This window comes from Ischnura elegans, chromosome 4 (genome assembly GCF_921293095.1).
Source record: "Ischnura elegans chromosome 4, ioIscEleg1.1, whole genome shotgun sequence".
Classification (NCBI taxonomy): domain Eukaryota; kingdom Metazoa; phylum Arthropoda; class Insecta; order Odonata; family Coenagrionidae; genus Ischnura; species Ischnura elegans.
Window position 1 is genome coordinate 73,555,397 of NC_060249.1, and position 16,418 is coordinate 73,571,814.

At 36.4% G+C, this 16,418-nt stretch overlaps 1 protein-coding gene across 2 annotated transcripts in view; it reads right to left on the bottom strand.

Annotated features, from left to right (window-relative positions):
• Positions 1-16,418, bottom strand: part of LOC124157666 (multidrug resistance-associated protein 1-like) — a 62,239-nt gene that overhangs the window by 35,152 nt on the left and 10,669 nt on the right. For both annotated transcript variants that reach the window (XM_046532597.1, XM_046532596.1), the window contains 8 exons: positions 15,215-15,299; positions 11,146-11,339; positions 10,507-10,683; positions 9,888-10,055; positions 5,796-5,982; positions 4,932-5,079; positions 1,892-1,997; positions 208-412 (listed from right to left, as the gene is read on the bottom strand). In XM_046532597.1, coding sequence (XP_046388553.1) covers positions 208-412; positions 1,892-1,997; positions 4,932-5,079; positions 5,796-5,982; positions 9,888-10,055; positions 10,507-10,683; positions 11,146-11,339; positions 15,215-15,299 — 1,270 coding nt within the window. The remainder of the gene's footprint in view (positions 1-207; positions 413-1,891; positions 1,998-4,931; positions 5,080-5,795; positions 5,983-9,887; positions 10,056-10,506; positions 10,684-11,145; positions 11,340-15,214; positions 15,300-16,418) is intronic.

Below are 16,418 nucleotides of genomic sequence, written 5' to 3' on the forward strand. Positions count from 1 at the left end.
AAGTGTCCTACCACTCAAACACTGACAAGCATTGACAGTATGTCAACAGAAGAGAAGTCTAAACAGCCGGGCACATTAATTTCAATATCATTGTAACAAAGTAACATGCACAGTCATTGTTCAAAAAACATCCAAAGCTCAAAAACATAGAAAAAAACTCGTTTCCAACCTTAAACAACATATTAAACAATCAAGAGGACAACTCACCTTGCCCTAAACCTAAAGCGCCGTAAATTCCCAGGTACATATTTCTCCTGTCGGGTATAAAATTTGACGCGTCACTTGACCAATAAGCGAGCCAAAAATTGGAGCCAACAGCAAAACCTTGATGAATTAAACTGAACACTAAGGTTGCAATTGAAAGTGCTATTCCCACTGAACGTATATAATGGACATACACTCTCCACTTCACCTGAAAAAAAAAAATTAGTTTTAAACCCAAGTCCAAATTTCTTGCTGTGCCTGGCACTCGAAAATCTAAAAAATGTGCAATGACTCCTACATTCAACGCTAGAACTTTAATAGAAGTTATTTTTCCATAATTTAAGAAAAGCAAGAAAATAATTAAAATTCCAGTATGCTATAATTTACTCTCTTCGAGTGGATTGAGCAAGGTAAATATAAAGATATCACTGATGAAATTTTATTCTCTGATTGAAAGGTCAACAAATGCTTTTGTCCCCATAATGTCTTGGTTCATGCCCACAATAACCTACAATAATAGAGAAATTTAAGTGCCGTTTTGAGAGCATAGCGGCACTACTCAAATTCCTGGGAAACTTTTTTGACCCATAGTACAACGTTCATATGCAATTCATCTGTAATCCTTTTTATTTTAATCAAGATCACTGTTTAACATTTAGCCCACTCTGTTTTCTTTCCCTCAATGTTGATTGTAGCTTTCATCTTTTAGCAGATTTTGGTAATTTTTTGGGATATTCCCTATTTAGTTTATGCAAAAATTTCATTTTTTCATACTTCAAAGTCATATTTAACAAAAAAATCAACCACAATGGAGGTATTTAAAATAATGCTGCCATTAACATGAGTAAGAACTGCACATTAAGTTCATTTTTGCTCCTATAGCACTTTTCATGGCTGTAAACAAAATTGTCAAAATCAACATAATTTTGCAATTTTTAAGCAATAGTGAAATTTATATTATGCTCCCCACTTAACTTAAAATATTTTTCCATTTAATGAAAATAATAAGACACTACTCCAAAATAAAGAAGTTTTCAACATGCTAGTCTTGTTATTGTCCCAGTTGACAATTAACTGTTTTTCTCTCGCCAGAATTTTTGGTGTATTTTTAATAGCTGTAATTTGGTCAAAAAATTTCATTGAAAGTGGCCAATTTTTAAATATGTAACTCAAATAGGCCAACAACATATATGCACTGAATTGTTGAGGCCTTTACATTGTAGAATTCCATTATATGGTTGGAAGAAAATTACTTTGCTTTTCTACAAAACACACACTTTATTGCCGACTCGTTCTGCTCCTCTCTGTAACTACCTCTGGTTTTCCCCTATCCCTTCCCACCTTCACCCTTCCCGTCACTTACTTCCCCCCTTCCCCTCCAATCACCCGACCACAGAGTATATATCCCGGCAAAATCTTATCTGTATCACTAGTATTGAAAATGGTACAGTGAACCGAAACTAGTCGGCAATAAAGTGTGTGTTTTGTAGAAAAGCAAAGTAATTTTCTTCCAACCATACAATAACGTATATGGTGACCCCAAACTTTTCATATGGTCTACATGAATTTGAATAAAATAGCCCTCTCCCAGACTGTGAAGGAAGACTTTTGGCTTACCAGGCCACTGTACAAACAACTGTGATATGTAGGCTCCTTAATTGTAATGTCAATATTATCCCTCACTTACCTTTCCAGTTTCTGCCTTTTCTACTTCAATCAGCCTTTCACCTGCAATATCATCCAGCTTTTTTTCCCTACGTTCAGCAAGACTTAATCCATCATCTGAACTTTGCCTGTAATTATTCAATTCAAGAAAATTATTTTACCTATATTGCATCCTCTTTATTGAATTTGATTTTAAATAATTAATTATAAAATAGAATTGATTTTTAGATCATAAAATAATCTCAAATACAAGTACCCAGTGGCGTAACTGTGGGAGCGATGAGGGGGACAGACCCCCCAAAGACTCAGAGAAATAAAAAAATTATTTAGAACTATTTTGAAATTTTGACATATAATGCTAACTGCATCTGCTTAAAGTTAAATTTTAAGAGGCAAAATGTTGTAAAATGATTTCCAGGCATGCCATTTTCCAAAAGTTTTCCCCGTTGCATGGCCCACCCAGGCTACCCATCCCCCCAAAGCATATTCCTAGTTTTGCCACAGCAAATACCAAATATTGAAGGTGATAACAAAACTTGGCCTAAGCAACTTAAAAACCCACAATATGCCACTTCAATGCATTAGAACAAATATGTATGTATAGACTAGGGATGGATGGATCCAGGATTTTTTTCGGATCCAGATCCAGATCCGATCCTTGATTTCAGGTGTCGGATATTCGGATATGTATTTTCAGATCCAAATGCTTTTTTAATTGCCAACTATGAAATGAAGAAATTATTCAAGTTTCTCCTGGGTAAATGCGATCAAAGGAATGCTATTTTTATTTTCGTACACATTTTAATATTTTAACTGATTAAAAATTAATTTTTATTAGCTTTCAAGTTATTTGACAGTATTAAAATTTTCCTCACGCACGTTTCCCCCAATTTTGTCACTTCCTCGTAGCATGCTGACTTGTGTTTCACACGCTAATGCTTCAGTTGTAGTGAGGTAGATTTTACACTTCCTTGCGATAGTTTCACGCCACAGTGCACACAGATGGCACACGTTTTAAGCTATCCTCAATTCAACGTTTCCACACAATGAAACAAATTTTTATCAATATAACAATGAATTACATTGCAACTACGCAATATGCAACACAATTGATAATGTTTAGAACAACATGCTATTTTGAATGTCATCCACATTTTAATATTTTTACTCATTACAAATCATTTTTATAAGCTTTCAAATTTTTCAAATTATTCAAATTATTTTTCAAAAACATTATTGTTGATATATGTATGTATAATATGAAGAGGCTGTGATATTGAACCCATTGGGCTTGGATATATTATATGTTTTGTTTGGACATGAAGGTAGGCTTCTATCTTTGGAGAAATTATCGACTGTACATATTCAACTTTTCCTCACATAAGTATCCCCCAAATTTTGTCCCTTTCTCATTGCATACTGACTTGTGTTTCAGTTGCAGATGTTTCAGTAATGGTGAGGTGGATTGTGCACTTACTCGCATTTGTTTAATGCCACAGCGCACGCACATGACATATATTGAGTTCTCCCTATCCAAATACGGTAGTTTCCACACTATGGAAGACATTTTTATAAGTATAGTCTATCATTAAATTAAATTGCAACTGTGCAATCTGAAACACAATTACGAGGGATATAAACGTCAACTGTGGCAAACTTTAACAGAACGAGATGACCGCTCAGCAAGGGGTTGGGCAGCAGAAGCACATAAAGAAGAAGTTGAGGGGAAGGAATGCGCAGCCTCCATCTCCAGTCTGTCTCGTCTTGTGTGCGTGTGCTCACGCAACGCACACAAGACGAGAAAATTAGGCTGTTTGAAAAAATCTGAAAATTAGGCTGTTTGGACAATGTTGAGTATCAGTATAGCCTTGTTGTAACTAGAAAGCTTTGTATCAATCAATTAGAGTTTAAAATACATAAATGCGGTCAGAATGTGTCGTGTTTGGTCTCATTCTTTTTTGAATCTTGTGCATGTTTTCCAATTGCCGAAAGCTATCATTAGACACTTTTGGGTCCAATAGGTGACTCACGTACCAGTTACCCATAGAAACAGGGTGAATTTGAAGCAGGTAGGCTGACAAAGGTCAGTCAGTGAGACAGTGGCCGGACGAATAATGTTTCCATGTAACTCGATATTTTCCTTCAATGCTAATTATTTATGGTCTATTCAGTCTCGGAGAGGGAGATAAACATCAGAGGCATGGGCTGAGGGCTGATGGAGGGTGAGAGGGAGGGGGTCAGTGGTTTTGTGAAATCTTCGACATGATTACCTTTGACATGGTTATCATCTTACAGTGCTGATCCATCCCATATGGTTGTTTCCCACAGAAAGATTCACACATAACCCCCACGAGAGCTTTTAAACAAAATTGTCCATGATTAGGACAAGCATCACAGTGTATTGGTGTATTTGAAGAAAGAATCGGAACTCTTTCCACTCTTATGGGGCGTTGCATTCACTGAAGCTTTAATTTAAAATTTCTGCTCCAGATTTGATGTCTCCCCTGACTTTGGATCTGATGTATCTGGTGAAGGGCAATACATATCTGCATATATTTGGATCCGATATAACTGATTTGACCATCCCTAGTTTAGATGTAAGTATTGTCTATTTAATGGAGGTGAAGTATTGCTTCATAGAATGCCACATAAGGGTTGGCACTCACTCAGTGATTCAACCTGAAGATTGGTTGGATAGGTGAGGGTTGAAGCTAAACTCATACTATAGCACCAAGAGTAGGCAAGATACAATGAATATTTATGTACGTCCATCTACAGTATAGATACCTCCACAGCACAAATGTTCGACAATCGCCCACTGGATCAAATGCGCTCATCTAAGAGCCCAGCAATACGCATGCGCTCAGCTGGCAGTAGCCAGAGCACAAACACTCACCTCCAAAGCTCTGAGAATTGAGCTCCTAGATGAGCGGATTTGATCCAGTGGGTGATTGTTGAGCATTTGTGGAGTGGAGGTATCAGTATTTTCCCGCTACGATGTATAATCCTTTCAATCAATGGTATTTAATGCTATTTGAAACAAAATATCATACAAAACTCACTCAGCCAGAGATGATGATGAGGATTTGATGTCTGAAGCAATGGTAGATTCACTTTGACTCTCAGATGTCCTCAGCACATGAGATGAAATTTCTTTAAAGACAGTTTCACCAATTGTTTCCTTCAAGTCTTGTTTTATTTCTTCAAGATCTAAAATAAATTCACTCAGTTGAGATGCGAAAATATTGTAGGTCTACACATTTTTAGCTAAGTGACGGAGGGGATGGGGTGAATAAACTTGTAATCTTTCAAGATGTGATGGGGCTTGATCATCTAACCCCCTACGCAGTGGGGTATCAATGGAGGGGGCTATAGCTCCTCCTTCCCCATTGGGTTGAAACACACACTAGATAAAATCAAAGTTTTATTATATTTTAAATTGAAGTATTTAGTTATATTTTCCATATATTTACAGACTTCAACGAATTGAAATGCAAATTACATAGCTCTAAACTTAAGGCCTATTTTACAGTCTATGTAATTGTATGTTACAATCCAGTGGCAGATCCAGAGTGGGGCTAGGAAGGGCTATAGCACTGCCCTTGGGTATCCAATTTACACTAGATAGAATTGTAATTTTTTTTTGGGCCCCCACTACTGCTGGGAGGTTACACCCCCCCCCCCCCCTTGTCACTATCCTTGATCCATCACTGCCTCTATGCCAATAAACACTAAAAGTGAATAATGAAATGGCAGCTTCATGCTAGAAGGTTCAAACCCATAATTTTGACCGGTATCTCTCTAATACTCAGTTTAAAACTTTGTTAAAACATGAACACCTAAATGCTGAACACTACCAGATATGGAATTCCTATTACTCGAATGAGGCATGACCAAAGACTAACCTTCCTCGAACAAAGACTAACCTTCCTCAACCAAAGGATCTCCAGTTGAGTCTTCTTGGAGATGATGAATGAGAAATTCAGCAAAGGCTCCTTTTTGTTTAATCAATTCCTTATAAGTACCCATTTCATTAATTTTTCCATCCTTAAGCACAATAATTTTATCTACTTGAGGTAAAAATGTGATACCATGAGTCACCAAAACTCGCGTCTACTGAAAAAGAAAGTTAAGTTACAATAAAAGGTTACATGGCACATGGCAATTCTAGAAAAGACCAATGGAATCCTAATCTAAACTTGAAATCTATGTAAATCCTTTACACTTAGCTGAATTTCACTCAAACTTGATGATTACCTATACCAATAATTAAAAATTACAATGATTACACCCATTTTGTTATATGGATAGGATGCTATATAAACTATTTCATTGTTTATGATAGAATTTTCAACTTATCACCGTAGTATTAAAATTAGTTTGAATATTAAAAAATGTCCTTCATCTTAAATACAGTGTGTATAATCAAATTCCTTCTATGCATCATAATACTTCACATATTTGGACTATTCAGTAACATCTGACTCAATGAATTCTCCACAGCTAAACAATGTTTTCAAAATATGTGACAACTCAAAATTTATTTCAATCTAAAACCTGACAAGATATAGAGCAAGTATACTGTGCAATAGCCTAAAACGTAATAAGGAGATGGACACATATTTGGGCATTTCCATGAAAATGTCAACTTTTTCTCACAAATTAAAATTTAGGCTGGAAATATTTTATCTTGATAAATCAATAGCTAAATGATTGAATTTTATGAAATCAGTATTTGAAACATTATTCAGAGCTTTAATAAAAGTTTTCAAATTATACATCGTTCCTCAGAGTTTTGAAGATGCTTGATATCATTACACTTAGGAGGTTGACGTGGCAGTAATTCCGTCACATGTTAATTTTTTATATATTTAGAAGGTATTTCGATAATTAATTTTGTTTCTGTATATGAACATCACCATTATAAATGTTTTTTGATCATGTACAGTTAGAAGTTTTTTTTCTAAACAGAGCTATGTACAGAAATTGATAAAAGAGAGATACAAAAACTTGGCAGCCGAGGGATACGAGTGAATCTCTGTTGTGAGCTGACATCGAATGAAAAATCAATTGCACAGCTAAATACCTAGTTGATCTAGTTTTTTTTTCTATACCTAATAGGGTAGTTTCCTTCATCAAAGAAAACGAAATGCATTGATTGCTATTCGTTACCCACCATTAGGGTTTTCATAATATACTAATTATTTGGTTTTAGAAATCCCAGTTTAGACGAATGGTAATGGTCAATTTTAACCTCATTTGAAAAAGGCCAGATTGGCACCCATGCGATGCCACTCCACGTGACGTGCATGAGTCACAGAGCTCAGGGAAACATCTCTTAATAATCACTTATTAAAACTGTATAAGGCCGGAAAGCTTCCTTCTTTTGATAAGGTAGTAATAATCCATATTTAATCCAAGCGCTACCTGCTAGCAGGGTACAGGCATCCCCCGAGTTACGTAAGAGATGCGTTCCGGCAGACTATGCGTAAGTCGAAATTTACGTAAGTCGAACCTTTGCGTTGGCGCTTCAGAGATTGCTGTATAACAAGTTGTATCGTACTGGAATGAGCGCAACCACATACGCCACCACATCCATCGCTAGAACTGCAAATTTTCACGTTGATTGCTGACTTGGGATTTATAAGCGATTTTTCTACAGAAATTAATGAAATTTCCTTCGAGGAATGACAAAAATGGGTCACTTTGTTATTTTTAGCACGTAAAAAACTCTATAACTATTCAATATTTTTTCTACCATAGGTTGTACGAGCGAATATCTACTTCTTCGCGCTCGCATTCGAAAATTAACGTAAACATTTGAAATACGGCTATCGCTTACGTAAGTACGGATTTACGTAAGTCGAGACATACGTAACTCGGGGGATGCCTGTACTCTGCTACCTGCTAGCAGCCTGCATCGTATCAGCGCTCAAGCCTTGCCTCAAGGTCACATCACAGGGCGGCTGCGGCCAGAAATACGTCACACGGACTTTTCCCATCATTCCTACTTAGCCGCCTCATTTTCGCGTGCTTGAAAATTTTCACTTTTCGTTTATTAGCGAAAAATAGATATCGTCTTTCGAAAATCTAAGAGTGTGAAATACGTACTCCAGGAGAAATAATCTTTCGATTTAGGCAATAAAAAATAATTGGTAACCACCCTATTTCTCTACCCAACTCTGTTTAAAAAACAAAATCACTTGTACCCCTTTGCTTCCAACCCCACAATTATATTATATCTACATGTCACCACTATCAACTGATGATCGCTGCAGGTCTTTTTATTGCCATAGTTAAACGTTGAATTAACAGAGACACAGCCACCATAGAGCCAAAAACAATCAACCAAATCCGTGGAAAGCCTGCTGTATGATTACAAGATACTTTCTTCGAAGTTCCATGCAAAGGAACATGCCCACACAAACTATGAGATACGTGTGGAATTCCTAGATACAGTAGACTCTCGTTATTACGAAGTTCACGGGACCGAAAAACCGGAGGTTCGTAATAACGAAGTTCGTAAGAACGTTTCTTTTAGGAATCGTCGAAAAAAATAGTGTATTATAAACGCGATTAAATTACGCGGGAATATACATTAACAGGAAAATTCGTTTCAGTTTTTCAACAGAAGACTACGCCATGACGTAATCGAGGGTTGATATCTTCCCGAATACATGAACTCCGATATTCATACTAGATGCGTCCCAAGACCTTGTTCCTAGGTTGATAAAATTACAGTCCGGCCACCAAGATTTGTCCAAGAACAGACAAAATGGTCTAGGTCTGGGTAGGGGGCAAGGCTGCCAGGTAAGAAAGGGAAACGCTTACAAATTGTTCCGTGAAGAAAAGAACCGGAAGGGACGACGAGCGTGAAGTACCTAGAGGAATAATCACTTGTTCTTGTGATTCGAAGAATGGGCTTATTTTGGTAGATCAGGCTTATTTCGGTGCTCGTTTATGCATTTGACAACGTTGTATGACTAGGCGAGGGTGTGAGGTGCGCTTGGGGGACAGCGATTGGCTTTAAACCGTGCTGGCGCAGGATTATCCGCCCCTCTTATTGTGCCGTAATCAGAAAACCCTCGCCAGCCGGATTGTACGCAAGTTATCGATGAGTACTGTTATCCTGCGGAATGCAACACTGCATTACACGTATGCGCTAACTCACGATTGTGGCGAACAGATCTAGCGGGGCCTGCGATGCATTCGGAGCCGAAAAAACAGCTCCCCACGGTGACGAAGAACGGGCGAAACGCTGAACAGTTCCTAAATTCACCTTAAATGATACCTTATTCAGATTGTGATCACAGTGAGAGTTTCCCAGCGCCACACCGCGTAGTATCGGCCAAATTCGAAATTTGAAAATTTTGAATGGTCGTATCTCTGAAAATTCGTAAATCGAATGTGCATTATGTGGGTGGGTCACTATGACTTCACAGGAATGAAGCTTGTTATATAATGTAGCGTATAAACTGAATAAAGAACCATAATTGACGCTCTTTGGCACAGTACACGAGAAGAACTTAAACGTGGCGCGATTATTAAAACTTAAGTGTAGTTAATATCCACCTAAATGCCGTGACTTGTGCGTGGAACTTCGTAATAAAGTTCATATTGTAACCGCCGGGACCGGGAGTTAGGTTCGTAATTTCGTAAAAACGAAAATTTCGTTATAACGTTTCTTTTACTATAGCTTGGATAGGCCTTTTCGACGGGACCAACGATTTGCTTCGTAATAACGAGAACTTCGTAACAACGTTGTTCGTATTAACGAGAGTCTACTGTAATAGCCAAAAGCACATACTACAACACCCAACAACTTGAATTAGGATCAGGACAAAAACTCAATATTTTCTCAAACTTTGATGCTCAAATGGGGGATGCACCTCTTAAATGAGTTTTCATGGTAATTCAAATGAAATCTTTTTTGAAGTAGTCATTCGCTACCGTAATATCATACTTATTTTTTGCCATACTTACTATTATACGTATGAGCAAAAAAGGAGATACATCACCTTACTTCTTAGAACTCCCTTATGCCCTATCACACCATCAAATATGTGTTTCCCTACATGGCTGTCCACAGCACTGAGGGGATCATCCAACAAGTATATATCAGCATCACAGTAAACAGCTCTTGCCAAGCTTATACGTTGCTTCTGACCTCCACTTAAATTGATTCCCTAGCAAAATGAATAAAAATGATAAGGGAAATATGACATTGAAGAAACATGTGATAATGATTTAATGACCTTGAAATTTTGAGGACCTAATCAACAGTGAGGCACGATGAGTAATAAGTGGATACCATTTTCATGCTTATCAGATATGGATATTCTGGAGTCATATCCAATGCAAAATCTTTTTTAAGCATTATTTGCAAGAAGTGAAGTGATTATCAAAGCAAAGATAGCATTACGTGGGCAAAACAAGATAATGATGGGCAATTTCATGCAAAATCTCAAAATAATTGTAATAATGACTTATGAACCTCAAATAGAAGTTTTTCAGTAGTAAACATTCTGGCCTCAAATTTCCAGATTCAAAATTCACATTTTCATTTTCTTAAGCCTTACTAAATAGCATAATTTAACACCTTGAGGTGCAAGTTATAGAAAATATTTGACCACCAACCTTTTCACCTATTTCTGTATTATCACCTGCCGGCAGCATATTGAAATCAGCCTCCAATGCACAAGTTTTGATGACCCTATTATATCTTCTCTTTTCATATTCTTTTCCAAATAAAATATTGTCAATTAAGAGTGCATTTTGGATCCATGCTTGCTGAGGTACATAAGCAACAGTGCCCTAAAAAATAAAAGAATTAAATAATTAACGAAGTCAAAAAACAATACCCCAAGCACTTTTATTAACTATATCCATTTAGCCGTGAGGTCTTTTTGGAAATGCATAAACTCTCAACTGGTTAACAATGACCACACTTCTTCTCAGGTCCCTTGCACACACACCGATTTTGGACCGCCGGTAAAATATTGGCCATCCTAATGGGAGGGCACGGGAGCTTGCACACTGACCAACGGTGCACTGGCACCAGTAAAAAGTCAGTTAGCAGCCGGCCATTGACACTGGATCACCAGTGCTGACACAACAACAAAGCAAGTGATCGTTTGACCGGTTAAATCAGTGTATAAGCAAGGGACCTTACAGTATTTCTCATTTATGAAGCACTATTCAGGGATTTCAGATTTGAGAAAAGTGAAAGAGTAAACAAACCAAGATGAAAAAATATCAACACCATTTTGCACATGCCTTTGTATTTACTCTTCCAGAAATTTTCTCCATCTCCCCAAGAAGTGCAGAAAGCAAAGATGACTTCCCAGAACCAACACTACCTATAACAGCAATAAGCTCTCCTTGAGCGACATTGAAGTTGATATCTTTCAACAGCACACCTTCTGTTCCACCCCAACTGAAACTCCCATTCTCAACAACAATTGGATCCCCTGAAATGAAAATTTTTCACATAAAAGATATGCCTTTCCATTGAAAACATTAAACCACATCATTTCAAATATTGCCACCTTCATTATAATGCAAAATGCATTTACATGAAAGTTTCTGATTATTAGTCTTAAAAGCACATCATGAAACAAGTGACTCTGTACACAGTCACACAAACAGGTGCAAAGATAAATACACCTAAGGACCAAGTTCCCCATAAAAAAATATTTGAGAATACGAAAATATATCCCGACTACGTAAAATACTTTCCATGGTGAACTCAATCCTTTGGTTTGTTTATTTAATAATGGTGTGCAGCCAATCAAAGCAGAAAAATTCATGCATAATTCCAGGTTTTCCAGGGAAATTTTACAAAATTCCAGTTTAATCTTAAGTAATTACTGCGGTGGATAAGAATTTTCAAACACCCAAAATTACAGAAATACTTTTCAATACTATTACATTCATGCATTATTTTTCATTCTTAATTCATAGACACCTTCTAATAGAAATTGCAGACATCGCCCGGCATTCTATTCTTTGCCATTGATGATCAACACTTCTCGACTCAAGCCTAGTTTTACCTTACTCAGGAAGCAATGTAAAAGTCTTGATAAAAGTTTCCAATTAGTCTTGGATATTATTTTGATGAAATTAAATGATATTACCTTCAGAAATTCACCTCTAATAAGTCCTAATGTTTGACAAAATATGTGGAATTAAGATAAATTTTTCTGAAAATGTGAACATATTCATGGGTAAAAGTAAACCAGTATCACAGAATATTAGGGATTGAAACTTAATTCTGGCAGTTGGATACCATTCTTCATAGATTAGGCAACCTTCTTTTCAGAGGCGGATACAGATGGGGGTGCAGGGGTCGCGCACCCCTCCCTTGCAGGGCCGCCCCCATTGCCGAACATTGTAGAACCACAATTGCAACTTTTTTATATTGTAAGATATTGTCTTATATACGTGTATAATGAGTTTAAATATAACTTTCTTCGACTTCACAACGTGACTTGATTAATTTTATGTTACGATAAAAGTAAAGGTAGCTCAAGATATCCTTTGCGCCCCCCCCTTGAGTTTTTTCTGTATCCACCACTGCTTCTTGGAGAGAACTCCACTGGAGAAACTCAGTGGAGAGAACTCCACTATTTTGAAAGGGTTAAGGAAGTTAAAAATGAGCCTCGAGAATATTCATAAGAGTACTTTTTTTTATAAAACCACTAATTATACCTGCAAAACATGACAACCTCTAAAGCAGCTGCTGTAAAGTCAGTACCTATGCAGATGGCTGAAAAGGCATCAACCGAACTTAGTTATCTTATGGTAGAAGACCTAAGAAGAAAAATAGGTACATATTTGAAAAGATCTCTGTTTTTGATCCACAAGAAGTTCCGACTACAGACATGAACCCTGACTTAAAGACAAAAACTTCATGGCCTGGAATCAATGGAGACAGAGAAGTTGATGTTGGGGTTGGGAGAATTACAGAAATTACTACAAAAGCAAAATTCCCGGGGTTCGGTGGATATAATTAAAGCAATCCATGAGCTCAAATGTCTGAGACACCGTTTGCATCCAAGCGCCTTTAAGCAGTTTGGATCCCCTCTGCAAACGTGGACTGAGAAAGATTTCTTTCCTGCTATAGCAGTGTTAACAAATAAGAGAACAAATGTAAAAGATGAGAACTTGATCACAATAGCAATACTTCATTTGAAATTACATACATTTAAAAGTAATTTCTCTCTATATAAGCTAGATATATGGATACATGAAGGATAAAATATGTAAAATAGGTGAACTCAGTCAATACTTCATGTATATTATTGCTTAAATTATTCCTGGTCAATAATATCCTAAATTTAGGGCAATGGGTGGGCCACTGGAAGGATGGCTCTCAATCAACATCAATTATATTGCCGTTAAAATAACACCGATTTCAGGGCAAAATAACATTGCTTTTGTAAAAAATAACACCACTTTTGGCTATAAAATAACCTCACCTTTTGCATGTCCCTATCCATGAGATATTACAAAAACATTCCCACATAACTTGTGACCACCCTATCATATAAATATTGAGTTCAGTGCACAGCATATTGACGAGAACTCACCGCCTACCATACCACAGTGTCATTGCAAGCATTTTTAATACTCGGCCATATTGTTTGGGCTACCGTTGGGATTTTGGAGGCTAACCGCAGGAAGGGTCACATATGTACGTATTTGGCAGCCACAGGAATAGTAAGCGCTTCTAAACAAGACTCTGGTTCCCATTTCATGGATTTTAGCCAATTGCCAATGATCCAAGACATCGATTTCTCTGTGCCAACACTCCAAACAAAGCGGAATCGAACGCTGTGCTCACAGAACCAGAGGGTTCAGCCAATAAAAGCAGAAAAATTCATACATAATACTCAGTTATCCAGGGAAAGTTTACAAAATTTCAGGTTAATCTTACATGATTACTGTGATAGATGAGAATTTTAAAATACCCAAAATTACTCCATTATTTTAAATAATATTATATTTATGTATATACAAGGATAAAGAATAGGTTATTTATCACAAATTGAATTGAAAGTTTAAATTTATTCAATGCAAGCCAAGAAGCTGCATCGACCTCATAAGTAGATGTTGACATCACCTGGCATTCTATTCTTCGTGTTTTTAAATCTTACTTGAGTCAAGAATGCCAGACATTTCGATTCTGTTATCTTGTCTGTAGTGTTGTCCCCGTTTTGATGCGGCTGTAAACAGTATACTACGCTATTGTACTTCATGATGGATTAAATTTTATTTAGTCCAGTTAAGCATGAAAAGACTTCAGAGTCCAGTTCAGCATTCTGTTGAAAAACTGAGAAGTGGTCGCCTTTCTACCAGAAGTTACAAAGAAGAAAATAGGGCTATGGACTCCACTTTTTGCCAGAGTAAATTTTACATTTCATTGAGGGGTTGGATGAGGAGGGGAGGAGGCCAATGAAGAGGGTAAAGAGAGGAGAACAGCATAAAGCCGATCTCATCCTCAAACCACTACTGTAGATGACACAGAAAATTCATATTTTGACAAGTACAGCAGATTTTTCCTCTACATTTTTAAATTTCCCTTCATATTCCCTGACTAACCAGATAAAATAAAATTTCTTGACTTCCCAGATTTTCCACAATATTTGCCACACGGAAAGGGCATTTAATGTAATTAACAAGAAGAACACAGAGAAAAAAATTTCCAAATTACAATGAAAATTATCTAGAACGAATTAAGCTGCCTTTTTTTACTACATATCAGTTTTTGCTTTCCCAACCACTTCTATGGATAAATGGAGCTCTTTATAATTGAAAGTTTTATATGCAAATTAAAATAGGTTATCCTCATTGCTCTAAAACACTGGTTCTAAACCTGTCAAAATTAGCAGATCAGTCAGCCCAAAATTAATCCTTGTACAGACCATTTTGATCCTTATCAAGCCTCATATAAGCAATAACCCTGCCACAGCTCCTTATTCCCAACCAGATGCACAGATAATGTAGTTAAATAGTTAAAAGGAAAAATTAAAAATTACTAGAGTTCACATTTTTGCCATCTACTTAAAGATACCTGCATAACTGTAACTTTTCTATTTGTCCTAAGGACTACTGCAGAGACCCTTGTGGACCATCAACTCGGGAATCACAGCTTTAAAATAACCGCTGTACCTTTAAAATACCTGCTGTAATATTACTGACTAAAAAATTTTGATTGCCTATCTTAAATCACTTGAAATGCAATTACTTCACAAGCTAAGATAAAAAATATGAATTTCAGTACACTGTATTCAATCTAAAAAACTTTGCCTTCTATGTTAACCAATGATGAAGAAAACCTTACCTTCAGACGTATCATGGTCCACACTCTTAGAATCAATTTCTTCAGAATTCATAAATTTATCAAGTCTCTTGACAGAAACAAATACCTTAAAAGAATGCAGCAAATAAAAAATGTTAGTGAATTGAACCATAAATATCTCTAATTTATACAAAAATTCTTAAATCCATTTCACTAACCAACTAAGAAGTTGATGGTGACCATTTGTAGAAATGTATGATGGTAACATAATCACTGACAAACATTTTTTTGATCCAAAGATTTTTATAAGCAGTCATATTCAAGCAGTATATTCAATATATTTATAAGCAGTCACTATATCATATTCAAGGTGAAATAATGTGATGTAATGATTCCGGAATGGAAGAATTCCATTTCCCAAAATATGCATGAATGTGTTGTTGAGTGATGTCTCATAATAGCCAGCTATGTCATACTACGCCTCGGAAACTGTATCTTAAACTTTCGAGAACAGTTAACCTTCCTCTTCTCCTTCATATTTGTTGAAAGCAGCCTACTATCGCCGCAAAAAACATAGAATGCTGAACTTTTAAGCATTTGTATAAAATTCTACTGAAGCTCCATAGAATAGTGTCATATACCGTTTCACTCATTGTTTATTTGGCTACAACAATGAATCCTTAAACATTGTTAAAACATAAACATTTAGCTTCTACAGTTGAAAGAGTGGATAAAAACACACTAAAAACTATGAAATTGGCAAAATGGTCTTCCTCTTCATCTCATCACGGGCAAAATATTTGATTGGTGTATTTCATTGAATTTTTTAACAAGAGAACGACATATTTGCACTACAAAAAGCTTTTTAAAATTAAATTTTACCCATTCTTTGATTTTTTAAATGACCGAAAGGTAGATTTCAATTTCCGAGGTGTAATAATTTTGTCTATTCAAGACGTACCAATTCATTGCTTGATATTTGTTTATTGAATCTATTTGTTTTGATTTTAATTGGAAATAAACTCTCGGGAAAGAATTAAAATATTTTTGAGTAATTATTCTCTTTACGACACCAAGGGCAAGAACTCACGTAAAATATAGAAATACGACCTGCAGTCAGTACAGTACTGGATGTTACAACAAGATTAATTTATTTAATTTTTTGGAGGTGGAAGACGGTCATTAGAAAGTGGGAGAGGGGGTAATAGGAGTGTGTTTGGTATGGTACATCTTTCTCACAGACAAA